The following is a 24645-nucleotide window of genomic DNA, read 5'->3' as shown; positions in this document are numbered from 1 at the left end:
TAGTGTAACAGACAGAAGTCTGCAGCCTGGGTGTTAGCAGCAGCCAATCTATCCTATTTGTCAGCAATAACCTGTTTTTGAGCACTACCCAAAAGCTTTAAGAACAAATGCAAGTTTCCATTTTGTCACACAGTACTCAGAAAACAATAATTACACAACACTCATGATTCAAGCATCCATCACAGACTGACACCACATAAATGTTACCTCTACGCTATAAATTCACTTTTCTGAATTCTAAGAAACAGATAAAAAATGCTTTCCCACAATTTCCCCTGCATTCCCCACAGCATGTCCCAAAGTTCCAATTTCAGAACATTTTTTTCCTTAGCTGCTGCTTTAGCCTTAGAGCAAAATACACATTTCCTTCTCAAATCAATGCATATCACCCTGATCTAAGGCAACAGAGAGCTCAATAAAGCCTGGAAAACCAGGGGCTTCCATCGTGGACCAATATGCTGTAACATTTCACCTCTGTTTTTAAAAAGAGTGTGCATGATAAAAACCACTTTCCCTTGATTGCCATTTTCTCTTCAAAGGCACTAAAACAATAAGGCACAGAGGGTTTATATCACCCACCAGACTATTGAAGCATTAACAGCTTCATGGAGAAACCCACATGAATTTTTCAACAATTATGACTACATCTCTTTTACCACATGGAAATATATTTCTTTCCAGTGTCATGGTCTGGATCAGGTTTAAAGCTGCAGCTGAAAGGAAAACACTCCTGTGTCATGGAATCGATGTTATTTTCCTAAAGCATGTGACCTGACATCTAGGGACTTTCTTTAATTTCTTTTTTAATTAAAGTAGCTGCCATTTGTTGTTGAATTACATCATTTTCCATGCTCAAGTACATAAAATACCCAGTTTTGTAACTGTCACTGAGCACAACCTGCAGAGTCACTCACACACCATGAAATACAGGAGTTTCTTCAGGTAGAAGTAACAGAGAACTAAAAATTAATTTACTAAAATCCGAGACTGGCAGGTAACTGAGAAACATTTGACTGATGAATCAAAATCAAGTTTGTCAGATGTGGTGAACTTGACAAAAAGCAGCAGCAGGATTTTGCTGACCTCTGAATTTGCTGTGGAATCACACAGAGAGCCTCCACTACAAGATGATGGTGTCATGGAATTTTAACCCACGGAAGACAGACGCATCACTGACTCAGTTCAAAGCTTCTCTTTTTCGACAAGGAAACTATAACACTCCTGAAGGAGTGGTATGATAAACTCTGGGTTTAGGCAGATTTTGTCCAAATCTAGCCCACAGCTTTGAAACTGCAATTAAAAAAAAAAAAAAAAAAGGCAACTTAAAGATTAAATTTAAAATCTAAGAAAAAAATCTAAGAAAAAAATTGTTTTGAAAAGGGAGAAAGGTCCAGGGTGGCTGTCCCACCAGCTCTGGGGATACTTTAATTAACAAGCTCAGCTTTATCAAGCACTACAGCACTGTAAGAAAAGAGACATTTCCTCCTACTGCACTACTGACTTTGACAGGAAAAAGAAACCACAAGCAAATCCACTACAAAATATTAAGCTGTCAATAGAAGACAAGCTATTGTTAAAGCAAAACACCTTTAATAACTGCCATTAAAAATTCACAAGAAATTAACTTAACAAGAAGTTGTCTTTAAGGTCCCTACCAGCCTTAATTATTCTATTATTCTGCAAGAAATGGAAAAGATAAAATTGAGTGTATATTTATGGATGTATATTATTATACACATATGATATATATGTAAATAATTCAAATATCATGACTATCCATCTCTGAACACACACATTCTCAGAACACTGCCTGGCACACTTCACCTCCTGGCTTACCAGGGGAATTAACACCATCTCAAACACATTTGCATTCTCTATGAGCTCTTTAAGTACCCAGCAAAAAGAACCAGCAAAAAAGTTAGGGGAGCTTTAACACAATGAAGAAATTGTCCAGAAAAATACGTGGAACAAAAACTTCACGCTTTTGTAATATGAAGAAAGGAGCACAACAGATGTGAAATGGTTTAGTGGATGTTTCTGTTTAGACAGACCTGGAAAATTGAGTTTCCTAACAAATAAAAGATAGCAGGCAATTCCTGTAGGTTTAACAATTCTCCATGACAACTCTCGATTTGTTGTTTTTACCACGAAGCTCTTTAAACAACTTGGACTCTGAATAATATACACAGAAGTACGAGATATTACGGACAAAGGTACTGATTTCAGGGAAGTGGCACCCTCTGGCAGCCTATCACCCCAGCTGATGTGGTGGCAGGACACACGTGTAACTCTGATTTTGGCATCCTGCTGAATATGTGAATATTATGTGCTCCTGCTAGCCTCTCCACAACTGCGGTCTTGATTAAAGAGCATTGTTCAGGAAGGGGAGCACATGCATTTGCAGATGGCATAACCATGCTGCAGTGACTAAACAATGCTTGATGAGCGCATGCAGCACAGGGAGGAACCTCTGCATTCGTGTTCTGCAAGCCCTGCCTGACAAAATTGATATAAAACACACAGCTCGGCCACCAAGAGCAAAGGCAGCAGCTCCCCACTCCCAGCCTTAAAAACAGTTGGTAATAAAGGTGTGTAAATAGATGCCACACTCAATTTTAGGTATTAGCCCATCCCACAGAAGTTAAACCCAAAATGAGTTAACTGCCTGGTGTCTTTCATCTTGGGTCTGGGTTTTTCAGTGGGGGAGTTCCCAGTGTTTACCCTGCTCCAAAAAAATACTACTGTTATTCCTGCCCCAATTATTTTCTACAAATCAAGACCCTTAGTGATAGTGCATAAGGTCAGCCTTAACCTGTGGTAAATGCTGTGTAAGTTTACATCTTGGCATTCAACAAAAAATTAAAAAATTAATCAGTTTCAGAAAAACTTATTAAAAAACGTTCATGAGGACCACATTGAAAAAGGAAAAGTTAAAGGACTGGTACCTGAATGTTCTTTTCCAGAGAAAGAACTCTGCAGTCAGGCTGGCTTTATCCCCAGGTTACATCACTGAAATAAGACCTGTTAAACTATAATTATGCCAGGTAACTAATGCAGGTAACAGCCTCCCTGCCACTGGTTAGCACAGCACTTCTGTCACCACATGTCCACATAAGAGCCCTAGTAAAATCCCTTTCCCAAACATCCTTAGTGATTCACCCACAGCCTGCAAGGATTTTTGGGAACAAAACATCTTATTTATGTGGTTTACAAGCTTTTCAAGCTAGCACACACACGTAAGAGCAGGCTGATTATTTCTCTGATCTCTTGAACAAGAGACAACTCATATTTAGTTATTTACAGTCAAGGAAAACTGTGGGTTTGCCCCTCATCACAGCTAACAAAACCTTCAGGTGGTCTCAGAAATGCAACAATTTTCTTACATACAAATCAGTGCATATAAAACCAAAATAAATACTATGTGTATTAGTGCAATTCTTATTTGAATTCCCCAGTTTCCATACCCATGTCCTAGGCAATGTCTCACTAGTTCTTCATGAGATGAAAACTACATTGCTCAATGTATTCCATCCGAAGTCAGTAACGCTGCCAAAACAAAAATTGCAGTGGTGAATGGCTGATTTAGAGAATCACAGCAGGTCACAGGACTACAGTCTTAACTCCTTTGTGAGCCCAGGGAAGTAAAAGATGAAAATTAATTCTTCTGAAGAAAAACCTCACAAAAATTGCAAGTAAAACAGTGCTTGTAAAGACTAGACAACCTCAAAATTTTCTTGAATTAACATCTTCCCCATATCACCTCAGGCTTGGACCTCTTACCTAAATCAGAATTTGCTAATCCACAGCTCAAGTTAGTCTCTAAAAGCTACATTAGATAAATCCTTTCCTTTCTTTTATTTTTCCTGAGAGTGATTCAGCTGAGAAGAGAATACAGACTCAGGATAGACTGAAGGAGTAGTCAGGTTTACTCCAACTAAATAGGGAAATTCATCCCTGTGATGTTCCTGGGATGGATTAGCTATATAGAACAACAAATTCTCATTCCAGCTGGAATTGAACAGATATGAATACGTAGGCAACAAGTTCAGTGTGAATTAATGGAAATAAATCTTCCATTGTTTTGCAAGATGTACAGCCATCAAATAAGAGAGCAAAGAAGTAGTATAAAAAAAACCCTGCTTCCAAATTCCAGTTTTTCGCACCTCTGCAGACCCGAAGAGTGTTGACTATGTTCTCTTACAAATCTGTGTTAAGCTAATAACCTATAGGTATTACTCACACACTGTAAAGACAATGTGTTTTTATGAATAGAACAAAAAAACTGTACCTCAAACTGTTAAAAAACCCCAAAGCTTAAGACCTGTCTGAGAAAAATGCATGCAGAAACACAAGGTTTTGGGTTCCAAAAGTAAGAAAAAAGACCTGTTACACTTTGTACCCAACAAAGCAGCTGACATCTAATCTTAGATAAAATGTCAGACATTATCTGCAGAGGTACCTGAGAGGAACAAGAGGGAAAGATAATGAAACAAATAATCTTCTAAGGAAGAGCTTTTTCCTGGAATGATGCTACCCAGAAACCTACTCTTGAAATTGTGTGCTGTACCTGCCTTTCTGGGAAACGTATTTTTATAAGAGAACCACATTCAAGATTTCAACGAAGAAAACCTACCTGCCAAAGAATTTTCCAGTGAGGCTAAAATACTTCAGAACAATTCTAATTGACTATTTTACTCCCCAATTCCAAATACACGTGCAATTTAGCTTCAGATTTTAAAACTCAAAGACACTTGGGTTTTGTCCTCGTGATAAAAAACACTCATTCCACATAGTGGCATGTAACAGGCAGTAATTAGCATTCTGTCAAATCCTATGGGCAGGCACTACACCAGGATTTTTAGGGAACCAGCAAACTTAGAGTAGTGCTGTTCCACCAGAAAAAAGAGCTGATCTTGCTCACTGGACACAGAAATTAGAGACTTGTCTTCACTGTTCAAAGAAAATTTCATTTTTATGTGTAGACTACTAATACAGACTGACTTTATAGTGGAAAACCAATGATACATGCATTTTAAATCACTGCAGCTCAAGGAAAGAAATCAACAGCAAGTGTAACACTTTCCTCGCTGCACATTCTGCAGCTCTCTTATTTCTTCATCCCATCACCCTGCAGTATTTCCATATTTGCCACTTTTTAAAAAACACAGGACATCTTGAATTTGCCCTTTTTTTACATTTCAAGACATTTTCTGTAACTGCAGCAGAAATAACAGAGGTGTTGAAGTTGCTCTGAGGGTTTAAACGTATCCATTCAATATTTTATATTGGAAAAGGCGCTGTTTTAGTGAACCTAAGAGTTAAAATGAGCTTGAGAGCTCTCCTTTGCAGGAAGAAAGACGAATGGCTCCTCTGGAGCTGTGAGAGACCTTCTGATGAGAAACCACTGGTGAGATTGTCATTGGTTTTCAGGCTCTGGCTGCTGTTCTCCCTCACAGAAAACACAGGACTGGGCTCTTGAAGTGAAGGTTTAGAGCCCACACACAGTAATCTCTTTTCCAGAGCACCTACTGTCCTCTGTAATTTGTGTTTGGGAAACTAAAGCTTGTCAATATGCCATGATTTAAAGATTTCTTCCTCCTGAAAGGAAAGCATTTCTATTCCGTTCTGCAATTGAAAGTAGGCCTTGATGTCCACACAGGGATTTGAAATGCACAGCAGGTATTCCAAAATTGGAAAATCTGAAAGAATCAAGAGGGAAGGAGGGGAGACAACACAATAACACCAAGAGGGAGAAAAGATAACTGACAATTTTTCTTGCACAAATCCAAATCTGTTATTTTACTAACACGTTAGGTATACTTGAAATGCATTTAGCCACTCATTGTACTCAAGAAATAAGATGCTCTTTATAATGTAATTTACAGTAGGCCTTAAAGCAATTAAAGTCCCATTTTTATCTAAATGAATAGGTCCAGTGAAATACACAGATCCTAACAGGTTGAGAAATAAATGGAGAGAATTTATTCAACACAGTGTTTGATTCCTCCTTTTTCAACAGCACCAGTTTTAAAGGTATAAATTACCAGTATTTTAAATTAATTTCCCCAAACTACTGCTTATCAGAAGCAGCAATCAAATACATAATCTAATAGGCTAAGCAAGGAAAATAGCAGAGCTTAATTACTTAATTCACCAGAACTTCTGTCACACCTTGTACACTTACACCTTGTATTGTACACCTAATAATATGGTAGGGAATCATTCATTCAGAAATGTTTTTTTCTTACCTCAAGGATACAGAAGTGGTGCACTGCATTTCCTGAAATACCTGAAGGTACAGCTGAGGTGAGATGGGGAAAATCATCACTCAACATTCTGAGATTACTTACAAGATAACACTTAATGTTTCCATTACATAAGGCACATTAGAAGCCAGCAATTTCCAAAATGGGCTTCCAAGAAACCCATTCAAGTGTCCACTCTCAGGTCCTGAAGTACAAAGACACTGAGTGATATAAGGGATATGAGAGCCATTACTTTCACACTGACCTAAGGATTAATCATTTCATCTTCCTCTCTCCTCAGCTGGTGGAATTGCTGGTGGGAAACAACCTGAACTCTCAGTGACCTTTGCTAACCAAACAACACATCCTCGGTGGTTTGGAGAAAAGTAACTATTCAGACCTTGAACCAAGAGAGTTTGGACAGCACAAAGAGCTCTGCCAATTGCATTTCTCTCGTTCAGTATGCTGTGAAAAGTTTTGGTTAGCACAAGCTTCTCCCGCTTTTTTTTTCAACTCTTAGTAAACTTATAATGAACTCACAGGCCCAACCAGGGAAAAGCAGCCACAGGAAATGGAGGAGACAAGTAACAGCATCTCTTCCATCATCCTAATTAGCAACAGTGCTGCATCTAAGGTGGAATTTGTTAAGCTTTTACCCTCCCTGTTTACAAACTTGAGCAAAAGGGAAGGAAAAAAAAAAAACCACAGAGCATTTGTAATGCCACATTACTGTAAAAAAAGAGACTGCTAGCACTCAAATAATTGTTTATCAAAGACTATTTAGTCTATTTAATTGCCATCCCCGGAAAAAAAAAAAAAAAAAAAAAAAAAGAAAGAGCTTGCCGGATTTCCATTATTTATTATATGTGGAGTGACTCGCTGAAGCACTTGGAAAGATTTACTTCCCAGTGGTCACCTACTTAGATCAAGCACTAAATCACTGCCTCTGTGGCTGGTGTTTGTTTAGGTGGCAGCAGTTGAGCTGGACCAGCCTCCCTGGCCCCTCGCCGGGGTCTCCGTGTGTGTGGCCCATCCGGGGCTGCAGCTGGATCCGCACACAATTCCCAGACATTGTTATTCCAGGGTCCTTCCCCACACCCCAGACACCCCAGACACGGCTCCCAAAGGCAGAGACACCTGTCCTGAGGGAGGTAAATCACAAGCACGCCGGGATTTTCACCAAACGTGTTGGAATTCTCACAAAAACACACCAGGATTTTCGCCGAACCCATCGGGATTTTCACCAAACGCGTCAGGCTTTTTAAAGGCACAACTTCCTATCCTGAGGCACAGCCAGAACCAGTGCTTCCACAGCTCAGACATCCTTATCTCCTGACCAACATTTCAAAATAAATAAGTATTAAAACCCTTGTGAACATGCTTTAAGTTAAATTACTTTCCTTATTCTGTTACTTCTAAGCATTACAGACAGCTACAAAACAAACATGTTACAGTGTGCTCCCTCTAAATCAGACAGGAATTCTTCATGACTTGGGGAAGTTTTCCTTCCATTCAAAACACAAACCATCAGCATTCATCCACTACACAAACCTCACATACATGTCATTATTATACACTGACAGTTATAAACACAATTAAAATTACATGCAGATACAGGTTTGGTTTTATTCCATCAAAGCAGGAGTAGGTGTAAGGACATCCTTTTAAACACCTAGACATCAGTTCATGGAAGGAACCTATTTATTCATTATTAACTGAACAACAGGTGAATCAAACACCTTGTTAAGTCATCAAATGTACTACAGTACAGATAATTAAAATGCATTTTTCATGCCAGTCCCTTCCAAAGCAAGGGGCACAACGGGGCTGCCACCACTTCCTCCAGAAAACACTTGAGCAGTAAAACAAATTTCCATGTCAGAAACCATTTCCCAATATTATACCTATGTTTTCCTTTGCTTAACATCACCCCACTTCTTTTATTTGCACTCTTATACACCACCCAACACAGTTTTGGCAAATAGTTAGACTTTATGGAAGCAGAGCTTCAGCAAGTTGCTGCAAAGGAGGTAAAACCTATTTCAAATACCATGGTTTGGTACAGCCATGAAAACAATAAATCAGTTTCTAGCTCAGAGATTTGCCAGTCACTAGTCCCACGTGAGGTGGAGAACAATGACAGAGCTCAGCTCTGGAAATTACTGGGCACAGGTGACTGCTGGTGATCAGCATCATGTTCTAGGCAGGTCCCATTAAAAATAATTAATAAACTGAATTTGTGTATATATGCATGCATATATTTCTAAAAAATAAGGCAAGGCATATTATTGATTTTCTAAGACTACGAAATTGAGTCTCAGCCATCCAAGTACCAATTTCATGAAAAGGTTTTGCCAAAATTTTTACTTATTTTAATTGATAAACATTTTGTAATGTAAAGTGTAACAACGCATTTCAGAAGTTTTTGCATTTTTTTTTTACTAAAAACTGCTAATTATTAAACTGATAAGAGATAAACACTGAATTTAAGTTATGTTTAAACTGAAGAGTAGTTTTCTATGCTTACTCTGTGCTAAATTTATATTTATCTGAATATCAGCCTTCTGGATGTACAGAGCCCAGGAAGAATAATTTCCTAATGTTATGCTAAAAGAGAGAGACTACAAATACCTCCACAGACAGTTTGCTAAACATTTGGAGCATATTCTACTACACACCTGAAATCTATTCCTAGTACCTAATTCTATTATTTAATTCTTCATAATTGCTTTGGCAATTTTACTTGTAGGCATTAGTTTAGTACAGAAGGAGGAAAAAAAAGGTGTATTTTCACCCAAGAAATCCTATCTTAACTAAAAACATTCTTTGAACACCCAAAGTTTAAAACATACATAGGAATCAAAGTTCTTTGTGTTTTCAGTTTCTTTGGCCGGATTATTATTTTCCCAAATTGACATAAAGTTATTTTCATACAAATTAAATTTCTCATAAGCCTTAATTGATGGAAACATGTATTAGGTGACCCCAGAAACACGAGGATATTTTTACTTAATAAAAAATACAGCATGTATTTAACCTGGCCTGTATTTAGGACATGTGTGACACAGAGCAGAAACAAAAAAAAAAAAAAAAAGGATTCTTAATCTTACTGCTCTCAATTTCTGAGTACAGTTTGATCCTAAACTTGCAACATGGTTGTGAACAATCAACCAGCTCACAAGGTTTAGGGTCAATATGGCCTGGGGTAAATTCACAGAAATACTTATAATGCAGACTTATAAGGTAGATTTACAAGCCCTAACAGTTGGCTCCTCATGAGCCAAACTGGGCTGAAATTTCCTATACTGCACAAAGAAAAAAAACATGTAAAAGAATTAAAAGAAAAAAAGAAAGTACAAACCAGGAGATTAACCTTAAGTTAGCTTTTTCCTCAGGGAGGTTTTAACACAGCAAAGCACAACCTGAAATATCCAGAATGTCTACAGATACAGATTATACTGGTTTCTTTCCTATTTTAAGAGGGCCTTTCCCTTTAAAGCCAAGCAAGCAGAATGGAACCACTTTCCCGTTTGTAGTTTAATGCAAGAATTTCAGCCTTAGCTTACAAAATATCTGAAGCAGTACAAAAGCTAAATTTAAAACTATGTTTTAGCATTTGAAAGTGACATTGCCTGAATATTATTTTTTTCCAATTTAGGTGAGTAGGACAGAGGGAGGATGAAGAAACAAGGATAACAGAAGTGCACAGGAGGCTACAATATGAAAAGTGCAGCATCCATCCCAAAACACGCACTTTCTTTTTAGCTCGGCCCATGACAGAGCTCACAACACTCATTCAATCTGGAATGAGTACCACACATCTGTCTGATTTTAAAGACCATAATAAAATACAAAAATGCATTTCATTCTCATCCTTTAACAGTTAAATTTAAACATTTATCTACTTACAGAGCCATCTTTCAGGTTCCTTTCATAGGAGAAATGACAGGCCTTATTCTGCTCATCTCTTGAAATCACAAAGTTGTATCTGCCAGCTGACTCTTCTCCAGCTATCAGTGCTTTCCTCAGCTCTTCCACATATTTTTCTCTGTCCATTTCTATGTCAGCAGCCTCCCTAGAAATGTCTGCTTCAAACACTACCAGAAAGAGAGGAATAAATATTATTATTTATAATAATATTTATGCGAGGAATAAATATTCATATATGTGTGAACAAGTATATGCAGTATACATTACATATAAAACATAATTAATACACATTTATACGTGTAAAATACATTTATATACATTTACTGTACATAAATAGCATACATATTATATATATATATTTACTACATATATTTTAGAGCGCATAATTTTTTTTTATTTTAATTTTTAAATAATTTTTTTTTAATATATACATGTATTTATATGTGTATACAAACAGACACCAACTAGGTAACTTTTAAGGTCCCTTTCAACCCAAGGCATTCTGTAATTCTAGGAAATATTAGGAGATTATTCTTCCCTTGAAGACACATTGGCTGTTTTCACTTGTGGAAATGTACAAGAATACAGGAATACTTTACAGAAGTTCTGTCCTTTTTTTTTCCCTGTCTGAAAATGGGTTATTTCCTTTTTGCTACTCATCCACAATTCCAGTTGCCTAAAGTTACCCAAAACAGTACAGAGAGAAATGTGGAATCCCTGCAGAGTGAGGCAAAGAAGCAAAAAGGTAAGTTTGAAACACAAAAAATGTAATCTGAAACACTGATTTCAATACTGAGAAGATAAATTTTTAATAACAAGAAAATAATAATAAGAAAGACACTAAAATACTGCAATAGAGCACTGTACGTTCTTTTTCTCCTGTATATGCTGCTTGTTCCTTTATGATATAAAACCAGCAGAACTCATCAATCATTGGGAAAATATGCATAAATCCTCATAGATGTAGGTCTTTAAGCCAATACCAATGTAACACACTAGATTACATTGCACATTTCTGTGCTTCTCCTCCCCTCCAATATTCACTGTATTCCCTCTTTCCTTAAACAGGACTTAAACAGCACTCCTAACACATTTCATCATCACATTAAACATACAAAACCCATAAAAGACAACTCCATCAGCAACTCTCACTCTCTTCCTGGTAGGTCTTGCCAAGGAAAATAATCCACAGCATGAGAAACCCAAAAGGGATTTCCCACAGCAAGAATATTCTGACCGTTGCTTTCCCTTTCCCTTTTGAATTTAAAATGGAAGCAGTCTCAAAAATGATGTAATTACTTTAGAAAGTAACTAAAACTGATGTTTTGTTGAATGAAACAGAGATCAGTACAGTAGAAAAGCCTCATGCACAAGAACATCAACCCCCAGTGAAGTTATTCAAGGGACAAGAAATTCAATAAGGATTTCTTAGAAAGGGTAGGAAAAAACTCTCCTTTGGATGAGCACCCAATGCTCACGGCTGAACTGTTGTGGGTTTCTTTCTTTCCTTTTTAATGGAGTGAGGCCACCCTGTTTTCACTGCCCCTCTGTTTTGGGAAATCATTATCCCCCATTACACCAGATGCAGGAACTCCACAAAATGAGAACTGTGTCTACCTATTTTTTCTACACATTCCCAGCTATATTGGCACAGCCTTCACTGGGAAAAGTAAGAATCATCTTTTTGTGAATTCTAAAACAGGGATTTTGAAGCTGCCAAAGAATGAGAAAATCCTTTAAACAGAAAAACCAGTATTTCTCAGTATTAACACCCTTTTTCTTATTTTCAAAATAACTTGACATTACTACTGTCAAGCCAAGAGAGAAAAACCTTTCATTACTGGAAATCAGGATTGGAACTCATGTGTTTGCTTTGTTCAGGGACCCCTGATCGATGGAGTGCTTGAAATGTTAAAAAGAAATATGGAAAAGCAGATTTAATTTATGTGTTGATTTTAATTTACATTTATCTAATCTCAGACCTATATGAAAGCTTGGCTTATGTAGGAACTGAGGAGAAACAACACCCACAGGGCAGGGAGAAGGAAGGAAGAAAGGAAATACATAGACACTTCTTGTAATTCAGACAAAGTGTCCAGAAAATGGTTTTGCCTACAGTTTGCTGAAAATACACAATCCTCTCCTCCCTTTGAAATATTTTTGCTACCAAGAGAAGGGCCTTTGATCAAGTATTTGATATTCCTCAAGGAACACACAAATCCAACCTTTTCTCACTGGGCATGAATGACAGAAGCATGCACATATGCAAAGACACATCCTCTTACTGAGGTTTCAGAGAGAAGAAAAAAATCCCACAGGCTAAGATTTTACTACAGTCATTTATTGTCCCTTTTCCTTCCCAAAAATTCACTTCAGTATGAAATACAGCTACCTTTGGCTATTAAAATTTCATGAAAACATCTAAAAAACATCTGCAATTAAAAGTCTTCATGGACTCCAACTTGCAAATGGAACTTGCATACACATTTGCTCAAGAATCTGGAGAAGACACAGAAGTGTTACTTCAGCATCACTCCAAGAAATTATACATTCCTGAGAAAGAACAAAACATTGCATATCCATGTGGTGAATGAATTAGTCTTAGCTTTGACACACAATCTCTCCAAATTTCAAAGTTCTCTGGCCACATCCCAGAAGGTCATGAACCCTACCTCCTCCACCACCGGGGAAAACACGCCCATGAAATTTCCATACAAGTTATTATGAATTATTATGAATTATTGAGCAGTAATAACTTAAATTAATGTACTTCTCTTTCCATTACCTGTCCCAGTCCAGGCACACTGACAATCACTAAGAAGTAAACCAAAGCCAGTGCCTAAATCCTTCTCCCATGACACCTGTAGAAAATAGGTTGCTTCTGGATCAGAAACTGGATGAATTCTGTTCAAAGTCTTCTCCATCTTCTCAATATCTGTTTAAAAAGCAAGATAATCTTGTTATAACCACTGAGGTGCTTAACAGCTTTATGTAACTAGCTTGTATATGTGGGGAATATACACATACAAGCACACTCGTAATTTTATTCTACTTTCCTCCCCAAGTTCAGTTTGTCAGAGAACTGGTGATACTTGCAAACAGGAAACTGGATTATAATAAGTAAGGTTTCAGTGCCAACAATTAAATGTACTTGAATAGTCTCAAATTAAGAAGCTGTCAGGAAGCTGGGGGACAGGAAATTACTATACCCAAGCTCTTCCCCATGGCTCTGTTTTTAACTCACAGTCTGCTATCACCCAAAGTACAGAACATTTAACATAATTCAAAATAATCAATATTCATCTGGAAGCCATGTGAAAGCTGCTACTAAGCTTCACAGCAAAGCAGAGGGTGTAGCAAATGCCAGAAACCCAAAGGAAATATTTTAAGCACGGGATTCTGCAGAGAACAAAATATATGATGTTACAGTGAATATTTTTGCTCCATGGCAAACCAACTTGGCAACCTGTGCCTGACCTAAGACCTTCTCAAGAATCCCATGTATTTATACACAACTTAAGGGAAGTGACTGAGAAAAGGCAACATGTTCACCCACAGACTAAAAGCAGCATGTAAAAGGAGGAAAAAAACAGATGAGGCATTTAAACTACATGCACTGAGTACAATGGTTCTTGGGCAGGGATTAAATGCTCTATCAAGGTTTCCATCTAAAGTGCAGCAGTAAATAATCACGACCAGGATGAGCTCATGCCCTGAGGGGACTCTGTTCTCCAAGCAGGAGTAGAAGGAAGCTTTCTTTGCTCCTGGACATTGAGAAACAAATCTAGATACAGATTTATTTACTACCTTGGTTTCCCCAAAAATTGTCACTTTCAGGTTAGGAGGAGCAGCTTTAAGTGCAGTTGACTGAACTGTTCCTGACCCTTGCTCAACTTTGCACTCAGCATTTCAAAACGCCTCTCCCTTGCCCAGACAAGCGCAGAACATATGAATTTAAGCCTTGGTTTTCAAGCATAAAGCTTTAGTATTTACATCTCTAAACCACCACCGTGTTTACTGTTACAGATGTCACACTCCACCTTTCTATTTCCTGAAAATGCAACAGAAACTAAAAAGTTACCAGAACATAAACTGAAAAATCAATCTGAGTTTTCTAGTTCCATCACTAATCAGATGGCCATTTCAGAAAATCTGCAGTGTGTCTGTGCACCTGTAAGCAAGAACAAAAACATTAAATATTTGGGGGTGGACAGCTGGAACGATGCCTTTGCCATTAGTGACTCCAGAAATAAAGGCATTTTCAAGATTTGTGGGGCACTAACTGCCTGGCCATGGGTCACTAACGAGCACGGGGCAGGAAACAAGCAATGCATGCTCAAGCACACGTGCACATGCACTCTCCTTTGCCTCCCAGAATCCCTTTTGCTTCTTAAATTATGGAATAATACAATTTCTCATGAAATATTTTCACAGCAGCCCTCTCTGAAAGACAACAGTTTTAAAAATATTTCAATAAAAGACTGTAAAACAGTAGCAGACAACCCTGACAGACAACACACAGGATACTGATGGAAATATGTGTAGTTCAACAGGAAGGTTTTGCTTGTTTTATGTGATTTTTATCACAAAGTAAAGCAGCATTCAGTGAAAAACACCTGCACTAGAGGCTTTCTTATCAACACAGACTGTTTATAACAAAAAACAAAGCAAGAGAATTAGATTTTCTATTTATAGAATGAAGTGTCAGGCAGTCCTCAGTCAGAAAAAGTGAAGTCAAGAGTAGCAGAGGAAAGATGCCTGTTTATTCATTTAAAAATGCACTGACAAGGTCTCTGAGGCCTGAGACTAAATTCATTCGATACAGTGATACTGGCTTCCTGTGCAAACATCAGTACTTTGTTCCAGTGATACAGCATAGCTAGAAATGAAAAGTCCTGTTTAGACAACACTCATAGTACCCCTGTGGTGAAACACGACCTCAAGAGAATGAGGAGAAACAACCAAGAATAATACCCCGAACTTCGAAACAAACGCAAAATACGGTTCTCCTGCTTTACCACATTTTATTGTCCATGTCTGAAAAAAAAGCACTCTCCAAGCAAGCACAGAATGAAGACACCTTTTCTCCCAGCTTTCATCTCCTCCACAGTGCTCGCTGACCTTTTGAAAGGAGTGTATTAGTTATTACTGCCTGCTCAGGAGCTGCCTCTCAAAGCAGAGCTCAGCCTGACTCCATCTCCAGCCACTCAACTGCTCCAAGCCATCAGCAAAAGCTCAAGGACTCCTGGCTGTACACAAGGCCTATTACACACTTCTCCTCGAGAGGAGGAGAAAACCTCCTTCACGAAAATTAGTCTGACCTACACAGCGCATAAAAACATCACTGCAAACAGAAATGGTGTACCTTACTGCTTTTTTCAAAACAAAACAATTACAACAACAAACCAAAAATCCAAATTGCTTTTCCCCTTATCCCTTTTATGTCCTGAGAACACAGTTCTTGTCAGAGCTGAGTGCAGTGTTCAGTAAATGGATGAACCACAAACAGCCGCATGAAGACAGCAAAAAATACCAAATGAGTTCCCAACTTACTTAACGAAATTAAAAAAATTGAAGATTTAATTAATTAAAGAAATTTAAAAGAAATTAAAAATACAGACAATAAATGAGGCCATATCCCTTATACATTCACTTTAAGATGACTGCATGCATTTCATTCACGGGAAAGGCAAATCTTAATAACAGATATACAGCACTGTATTTCCAAAATAGGATGCATTGCTCTGTATTTCAAGAGGCGAAATAAAACAATCTGCCCACAATAAACCTGCCCCAATGCACCCACTTGCTCACTGAATTCATAACCCCATCAGCTTCCAATGTGCCAAGCTTATGTGACCCCTCACAGATCAAGTACTTCTGCCAGGAAAAAATTTCATTATGAAAGAAAGGCACAAATATAAAGGTGATGCAAAACCTTGAGAGTTATTTTCACTTTCATCTTTGGGGTGGAAAGGTAGGAACCGTGTTAATGCTCAGAAAGGTTAAAACATCCCTTCAATTTCGGAAGTGTTACTATTTAACAGTCCATCTGCTGCTGAAGCCTGTTGAAACAAAACAAAATCACTTAGTAAAAGCAGTCTGTGTTTTTACTGCTACCCAAATTACTGGAACCAGACACTCATTACGGCAGCCCAAAAAGCCCCCGAGTCCATCAGACCAGGGGAGCACCCTCAGGTGCCATTCAGCCCCTGTGGGCTCTTCCCGTTCAGCACCTCCACAAAATGGGATTGGGTTGTTTCTTCCTTCCCCGGTGATGAGAAAACAAATCTGCAGAGAAGCTTTGTGCCACGGAAAGGCGGTGTTTCATCCCTGAGGGGCCCAGGGGGGTCACACACACACCAGCACCTCCTCACGCCAGGGGCCGGCCTGCAGGTGGGGACAGCAGAGTCCCACCCCGAAAGTGTAAATCAGAGGCTTTATTGAGGCCTTTGAACAGTCGGGAATTGAGCTGTTTATCTTTAGCACTTTGTCCCCGTGGTCTTTGGCTCCTGTGCTCACCATTAGGCAATGCTTCCCTCTGAGGAGGAATCAGCTGTTGGCTGGTGCCTCTGCCCTCGGAACAAACAGCGCACACAGGGCCCCTCTGAATGAACAAGACATTCTTAAAATGGGCCCACAAAGAATTTTATATGTTGTTTTGGATAGCACCAGGCATAGACCGAAAGCCAAATCTTTCAGGCTGCTCCAACACAGCATCATTGATAATATTCTGAACTTCAGCGCTTCATTTTTATTTTTTTTTTTCCTCCATGCAGACTAATGGATTTTTATTTTTTTTTTTCCTCCCCCAAATTGGTTGGGCTGCAGGTGTCCCAAACCTCGTCAGCTATGCTTGGAAGGCTACTTAGAGACCAGAAAGAGCTACTATGTCTTTGAAATGAGGCAATTAACTTAAGTGCTTTCTTGCTGAGGAAAAATGGGAGCTATCCACAGGGAGTTCAGAATAGAAGACCACACACTGCTATTAAAGTCCACAGTTTGGTCCCTTCTGACACTGCCCAAACTACAGATCATAACCTAAGCATCAGAAGAAAGTTAATAGTAAATTCATAATCAGACAAGAGGCACTATTCAGGAGATGCTACATGTACTTGTAAGTGGATAATTGGAGATTTAAACCAGTCAAGAAAAGCTCAAGATTGCTTTTAAAGATTAAAACTAGCTATTACCACATTTTCTAACAGAAGGAAATAAGATAATGCCTATATTTATGCATATTTCCAGTGATATATTTCATACAAATTGATATTCTCTCGTGTTAATTTAAAATTCCATTAACTCCAATACTTCAAGAGTAAGAACATTAAAATACCTGACAAAAACCTCAGCTCTCACTCCATTAATCTCAGAACTACTACTGATCCAACAGGGACTTTCTCTTTTCTCATTTCTTTTTTGGAAGAACATGACTGGCCCAACGAACATGAAGACAAATCACACAGCATCTTTCCTGTCCCATCTCACAATAATCCTCCCACTCCTCTGGCAACAATACTCGTTTGATATTGAAGAACGATTCAATAACAACCTTCATGTGGAACTTACAGAAAAATCTGAAAGCCACAGAAGAGAAAAAAATTAGAAAGAGCTTTGTTCTCTAATGCAATTTAGGGGGCTAAAACATTTTTGTGTTACATGCATTCTAAATAATATTCAGTCGCTCTTTTGTTTAACTTCGCTCTGTATTAAAAGCACTCGGGTTACAATTTTTGCCAATCTTGCAGCTTTGTCTTGGAGATAAAAGAAATGAACCAAAAATTAGCACGTGGACGTGAAGAAGAGACTGAATGATTTTTTAACTTTGTGCAGAGGGGTAAGTGGGCCATTTAAGAAGTTCAGTGCTCCATGGCAACATTTGATCAGGAGATGGTGGGCCCAACTGCAGAGCCGAGGCTCACATGGCTCACATTTGCACTGCTGCCTTCCCACTGCTCCGTGGCAGCCACAGAACGATTGGAAACATGCACATGGCTTTTTCTGCAATTGTGTGTCCCACCCCCCTCCACCAAAAAAAAATAAAAAAATAAAAAAAAAGAAACCCCAAACCAAAAAACCAAAAACAAATTAGTTCTGAGCTTGTCAGGCTCCACGGGACAATAGGATATGGAAGATTTGCCACAGAAGATCTGGAATCCACGATAAGGAACAACCCTTGTCAGGCTTATTTACTACAGTCACCAGCTGAAAAATGAGGAGAAACAGAAGGAAGCAGACAGTCAACAACCTTTATAGTAGGAATCTTACTAACAAGCCTTGATCTTAATTGTAGCCTGGAGGCAAAGCCCACCCTGGTGTCTTTCATCCCCTTGAAGTCTCAGCCCTAACCCACTACCCACTGCAGGCATCCAGCCTTGCCAAGCTCACTTAAAGCCATCTACATTAAGCTATAATAAGGTTAAAAAAAAAAGGCCTTCAGTGTATTAAAATAAACACTAAAGTGGGCAATTATACTAGTATATACTAGCAAGTAAGGGAGTATGCAGACAGATTTATAAAAAGGGCAGACCCTTCTTTCTCACCCTTTTTCTAACAACTTTTCCCCAAAACTAACAGTCACGCTGTCAAAATCCTCACTTTCCAAGATGCATGGAAAGCCAGGTTACACTAACTGAATATTATAAACCTGCAAAAAAAAAATAAAATAAAAATAAGACATGCAACTGTCATGTTTCCTGATGAAACACTGGATTTTAGTAGTGAATCTATTAAAAATGTGTGTGGAAAGGAGCAAAGATCAAAGGCAGCAACCAGCCCAGCCTCCAGAGGACAGATCTGAGATGAAAAGTCAGCAAGGCGTGTCTCAGAGACCCAGACTCCCTTTCTCTGCTGCTTCTGGAAGATGCAAGTCCCAACAAATGCTTTTTAACTCTAACTTGGCAGCAGGACACCCTGGCTTTCCAAGGTCCTACCAAAGCCAGTGGTGGCACAGTGCCTTCGCTTGAAGACCACAGGATATTTATTAAGAAAAATAATTCACTTCCTCCTCAATTTTATTTTTTTTTTTAAAATGACACACATTCTAAATATATCTCATTTTCCACACAGTTTCTCTGAAAAGGCAGTGCTAAAATGCTGTATGTTTTGCAGATGAAAAACAGAAAAAGGAAGTTGTGCCAGACACAACCTTTGAGCCCAATGTATACAGTCAGTAAGAACAAAGATTTGGGAATTCCAAGTCTCTTAGTTGTATTTTTAAAAGCATCTATGCAGTTTTAAGTATTGTAGTATCATCCATTTGAGGATAGTAAAGCCGAGGCAATTTTGGGGGAAGGACAAAAAAACCCAGCATGTTTTAATCGCCTTTCGTCCATCCAAAAATACCCCAATACATATGTCTTTTTGATGTATATTTGGATAACAACGTAGTCTGGCTGAGGTATCATCTGTTTTCCAAAACACTGCTTTCTTTAGGATTAAATATTATCAGGATATTCAACACAAATCTGTCACACAGATTTCCTTTGTTTTCTACTTTTTAGTCCCCACACAGACCTATTACAATTCCACTCAATCTGATCTGTTTCTCTAAATGTATGACTTAAATAACTGGGCAATGGATTCCACTAAAACCCCTTTTTTTTTCCTTTTTTCCCCCTCTTTTTTTCTTTTTAAATATTTAAGTCAAATAAATTCAATACTGTCGAATCCACAAGAGATCCATAGGCAACAGCACCCAGTCTGAAATGAAGATAAATGAAACAAATCAGTGTCAGGTAGATATGAATGGATTTAATTCTGTATGTAGGATTTTCTGAGGAGTTTTGAAAAATTGAGCCCAGTAACCTGGAAAAACAAGTTTCACCAAATGTTGCCACTTCAGTGGGACAAGGGCAGGTATAAATATGAAGGCTTACATATCTTTCTCTCCTCCCACCTCTACATCCAAGACTTTTCAAAGAGATGGATTATTTTAATTTCCAGTCCCTGTCAAATTAATAATAAAAAATAGGCCCAGGCTCCAAATTGCTTTATCTTACTAAACAGTTTCCTCAGGCATTTTCTTTGAAGAAAATTCCTGCATTACCCAGTCTTCACTTAACCAAAGTTTTATTATGTTTTTTCTTTCCATCTGCTATTTATCTATTCACTGAACTCCCTGAAAACAAAGAGCTCACACAGCTTAAATTTATTAATTTAAAAATTGTAATTCATTTTGCTTCACCTGACCCTCACAGAAAAATAATTCACAAGACATTCACAAGGAACTGAGACATTCACTGTCAATGCGGCTAAATTTCAATTTTGCAGCTCTTTATCCAGCTATGTTTATTACTTGGCATTGAACATTAATTACTCTTCTGATGGATTAGGCTGAGCTTGAAGATAAGGCAAAAAGACACATACTGAGCACCAATTTCAGCTGTTTCCACACGTGGGCACAGGTTCAGCACGGGTTTAGCTCAGGCTTGGTGATAATCTACATCTGACAAACCAAAGCAGGGAAGAAACACCAGTCCCTGTAATGACATGGGACAGTATTTTAGCACAAATCCCATCGCCCCACCAAGCTCTGAGCAAACAAACAGATTTGTTAAAACAAAACAAAACAACAACAAAAAAAAAACCAAAACAACAAAAACAACAACAATAAAAAAATAGATAAAATAAGTAAGGACACAGTTCAACCAAAAATTCAGAAGTCACTCACTCTACACTCTCAGCCAGCACTTACAAATCTTCTGGTTTGTGCTCAGTCAGCACCATGTCTATAAACCACATCTGGAATGGAAACAGGGCACAAAGTCACTTGTACTTTTAACATCACAAGTTGTGTACATGAAAAAAAAATAAAGCATCTCAAGACTCATCAGCTCACTGCCTTTTCTAAGCAACTTTCATGACTCCTTCACTCTTTCATTCATTTGGGGTTTTTTGGGTTTTTTTTTTGGGGGGGGTTGGGGGGAAATTTTGTTTGTTTGGTGTTTTTTTGGGCTGGTTTTCTTTGGGTGGGTGGGTGGGTTTCTTTCTGGTTTTTTTTGGTTCTTACTATGAACTGGGCAAAAAAAAAAAAACAAAAACACAGAACAACAAAACCCTACTCAAAAATTTAACCCTAACCCAAGACACTTGATGCCAAGCAGGGGGTCTACTCCAGGAAAACAGCTTTTTAGTATTAGTGCTCCTTTACAGTTCCTAAAGAATGCTTGCACGGGAGTGAAAAGAAACCTGCAGGCTGAGATGAGGGCACAGCAGGGGCACGCCAGAGCAAAAATGCCACTGGGACTTCAGCTGAGAGGGCAATTAAGTGCTCATTAGTAAAATACAGCACAAAATTGCTTTGGCACTGAACCAGTCAGACACAAGTTTGAGATCTTAAAACGCGAATTACAACAAAGCAAAGATGTGAAGCACCACAGAGGTCTCAGGGTGCGTGTTAAGGATGTAAATTGTTGCCTTCCCAGGTAGGTTAATGACGACATAAAAAGCGGGGAGCAGGGCACAGAAACAGCACAGAAGGGATAAATATTTTTAAAACAAGTCTCTGTTTATGTTGGGGAGCACTTCACCTTCATGTTTCTGGCTCCCCGCTGCAGCTGCGCATCAGTACCTAAAACACAACAGTAAGCAAACACAATGGCCCTGAAATAATGCAGGTACATGAGCATAAAAAAAACAAAACAGCCTTTGAGCACAGGAGTCACCTCTCCACAGCTCCAACCACCTGTCCCAGTGCAGTTTTAGATAAAAGAACCTGACACAGCACTTTCTTTCAGTGCTACAAATGTCCTCATTTATCTTGCACCGTCAGAAGTACCAAATTCAAAACATGTACCTCATATTAAGACCATGTACTAAAAAATTCCTCCTCTACCTCTTTACTTATAAGGAAAAAAAAAGAATCTGGTTTTAAGATAGTCAGGGTTAATAAGACAAATCCCTGCAACAGACAAGAGTAAAAAAATTAGAAAATATAAGGCACATTTTTCATCTATAGAATTCTCTAACCAAGGCACAGGGGAAAAAAAGCTTCTCTCTAATACTGCCTACAGGAGATCACAAAACATTACTCAAGAAGGTGTATTTCCAAGACACACAGGAATGCTTCAGCTGGTTTCCTCACTCCTGCTTCCTAAAACAATTATCTTCCATGTCAGCTTTCAGAGAAATTAACATTTCTGCCCCATCTCCTGATCTGTGGCTGCTGCATGCTGGACTCTGAAAATTAAAGTTCATTTTCTCAGCTGGAGTAATTTAATATAAGCCTCCACAACAGAGTCTGATGCTTCCCTGCTTGGCTCAGCCAGCACAAATCTCTCCCCAGGATTTTGTGAGGTTTCACCCCAAGCCTGACACAGCTGACAGCGTTTGGAAAGCCCCAGGCTTTCTCTTTCCTGTCCAGCTTCTGTGCTGAAAAGGGTGGCCTCTAAGACCCCTTTGTAGACCTGTAAACAAACAATCCCTTTCATAATCATTTGCTTCATTTATTAAAAAAAAACCACAACACAACAAACAACAAAAACAGAAACAACAAATGCAGCCTGTGATGGGATATATAGCCTCACTCTTCCTCTGGTTGCAATAATTTTTCTGTCCCAAGATAGCAAGAAATTTGGCTGATGTCTAGATCAAGGGCACAAAAGTTCTCAGTCTCTGCACTCTTAAAAGTCACATCAGATCAGTCCCTTTTTTTCTCTTTACTTTACAATCTGTGCTTACGTCTGCTCTGATGGACACCCCTCCCCAGAAAAGCCACCTAATAGTCTGCAGAGCAGATGCAGAAATATTCCAATGCTTTTCCAAGCTTTGTAAATTCGTATAAATTTAATAAAAAAGTATTTTGTGAAATCGCCAGTACACCTTAGAAAGCAGTAGCACCAGAGGCCCTTGCTCAAGGCGCATACTTAATGGTTTTTTTTCTTCCCAACCTGGAACTTTTCCTGTAAGACATGTTCTTTTGTTGATCAGATTTGACTGTGTTAGATTACTGTTGTTTGCTAATTTGTTTAGTAATTATCTCCTAAATTTTGCCTTAGCTTGTGTCAACATGGCACCATACATAATTCAGCAAGTCTTTTGTACCTTGACATATCTTGGACAGCAGTCCTTACCATTTACATTATCTGATACTATGTTCTGTGTCTAATCTTCAAAGTCGCAGGAGGTTTTTGCCACCTTTCCCTTTTTTCCATCTCATATACAGAGGAAAAAGATGTGGGGAAGATTAAGAGCCACAAGACATTGATTACAGAGATGGAGATGAAGGCCATTTCCTAACCCTGGAAAGGGACATAGCTCAAGTCAGGGATACAAGTAGCAAAGATACTCATTTTGGAGGCAAAATAAATAATTTCAATAACCATTTAATGTTATTTTACAGCAGCTGTCTGCATTAGAATCTCGGTTATTTAGTGATGTCGGTTCAGAATTTATGCACATGACTTTATGTGTTCCCCACAACATCAGCAAGCACTACATTGCGTTTCTGCCAAATAAAACAGCGAAGAAATCACAGCTGCATCCTACTAACCTTGAAGAATCAGATAATGGTTTTGAGTCCTTGAAAATCTCACCCTCAGCTCTGGGTGGTTCCACTCACTCAAGGACGAGTGCTGCTTTTTCATCTGGGGCTCCCGAGCTCTAACATAACCCCTGAAAAACATTCTCCACCTCCTGCTAAGCCCGAGGTGACAAGAGTCAGGGATTAAAATTTCTCATCCTCAAGTGGCACTGCAAGATAACAAGGACATCAGAAACAGGCATTGAGACAAAACAGCAAGTGACCCTGCAAGGCCCATGGCACACCCATGAGCACATAGCACAAATATTTGCTACACTGCTTCAACGAAGCCAACAGGCAGCATAGAAAACCACCTTAAATTACATAATCTGTGCTGAAATGGATGGGTTTTGGTCAAAACAGAGCACTGTAAGGCATCCAGTGTTGCTGCACACCAGCAGCAGGGATTGTCTGTGTCAGGACAGGCGCTGAGGTCACCCGTGCCAGGCACAGCATCACTAATTCTACAGCAAGACCATCCCACCTTGGGTGTTTTTACAATCTGGAGTACCTTGCTAAGTGATGGAGTACCCTTTGCATCAGCCCACCAGTTGTTCACACGTGAAATCTACCACAAAAAGCAGAATTTTTAAGGTGCAGGAATTCCCACTGCTGTAGGAACGCTCCCCACCACCCATCACCCTGTGCAGTAACTTTCTATTAAATATACAGTTAAAATACCAGGCTAAAGCACCCCCGAAGTGAAGAATGAGGTTCATTCCTGCTCAGAACAGCTGCAAACTCCAAGCATTTCACAGCCATTGTGATCCATCCTACTACAGTGACTATCATGTGCAATTCTGGCAGGAGACAGGCAGAGGCAGAGAAATGAAAAGAAAGAAGACCCAAACATAAATGTAGATGGGGTTTTGTTTTTTGGTGTTGGGGTGGTGTTTTTGTTTGGTTTTGGGGGTTTGGGGGTTTTTTTGAGGGGTTTATTTTGGGTTT

The 24645-nt window shown here is 38.8% G+C and overlaps 1 protein-coding gene across 3 annotated transcripts in view; it reads right to left on the bottom strand.

The window, feature by feature from the left end:
* Positions 1-24645, bottom strand: part of XRCC4 (X-ray repair cross complementing 4) — a 142095-nt gene that overhangs the window by 113979 nt on the left and 3471 nt on the right. Inside the window, exons 1-3 of one of the 3 annotated variants that reach the window (XM_058864097.1) lie at positions 20544-20652; positions 12961-13110; positions 10155-10342 (exon numbers count right to left, since the gene is read on the bottom strand). In XM_058864097.1, the coding sequence (XP_058720080.1) occupies positions 10155-10342; positions 12961-13099 (327 nt within the window). In that variant the 5' untranslated portion in view covers positions 13100-13110; positions 20544-20652. Of the gene's footprint in view, positions 1-10154; positions 10343-12960; positions 13111-14256; positions 14343-20543; positions 20653-24645 lie in introns of those variants that run through there. The other 2 variants (XM_058864099.1, XM_058864098.1) reach the window with 2 other exon arrangements.

The sequence above is a fragment of the Poecile atricapillus genome, chromosome Z (genome assembly GCF_030490865.1).
Source record: "Poecile atricapillus isolate bPoeAtr1 chromosome Z, bPoeAtr1.hap1, whole genome shotgun sequence".
Classification (NCBI taxonomy): domain Eukaryota; kingdom Metazoa; phylum Chordata; class Aves; order Passeriformes; family Paridae; genus Poecile; species Poecile atricapillus.
This window is presented reverse-complemented; position numbering and strand designations above follow the sequence as displayed.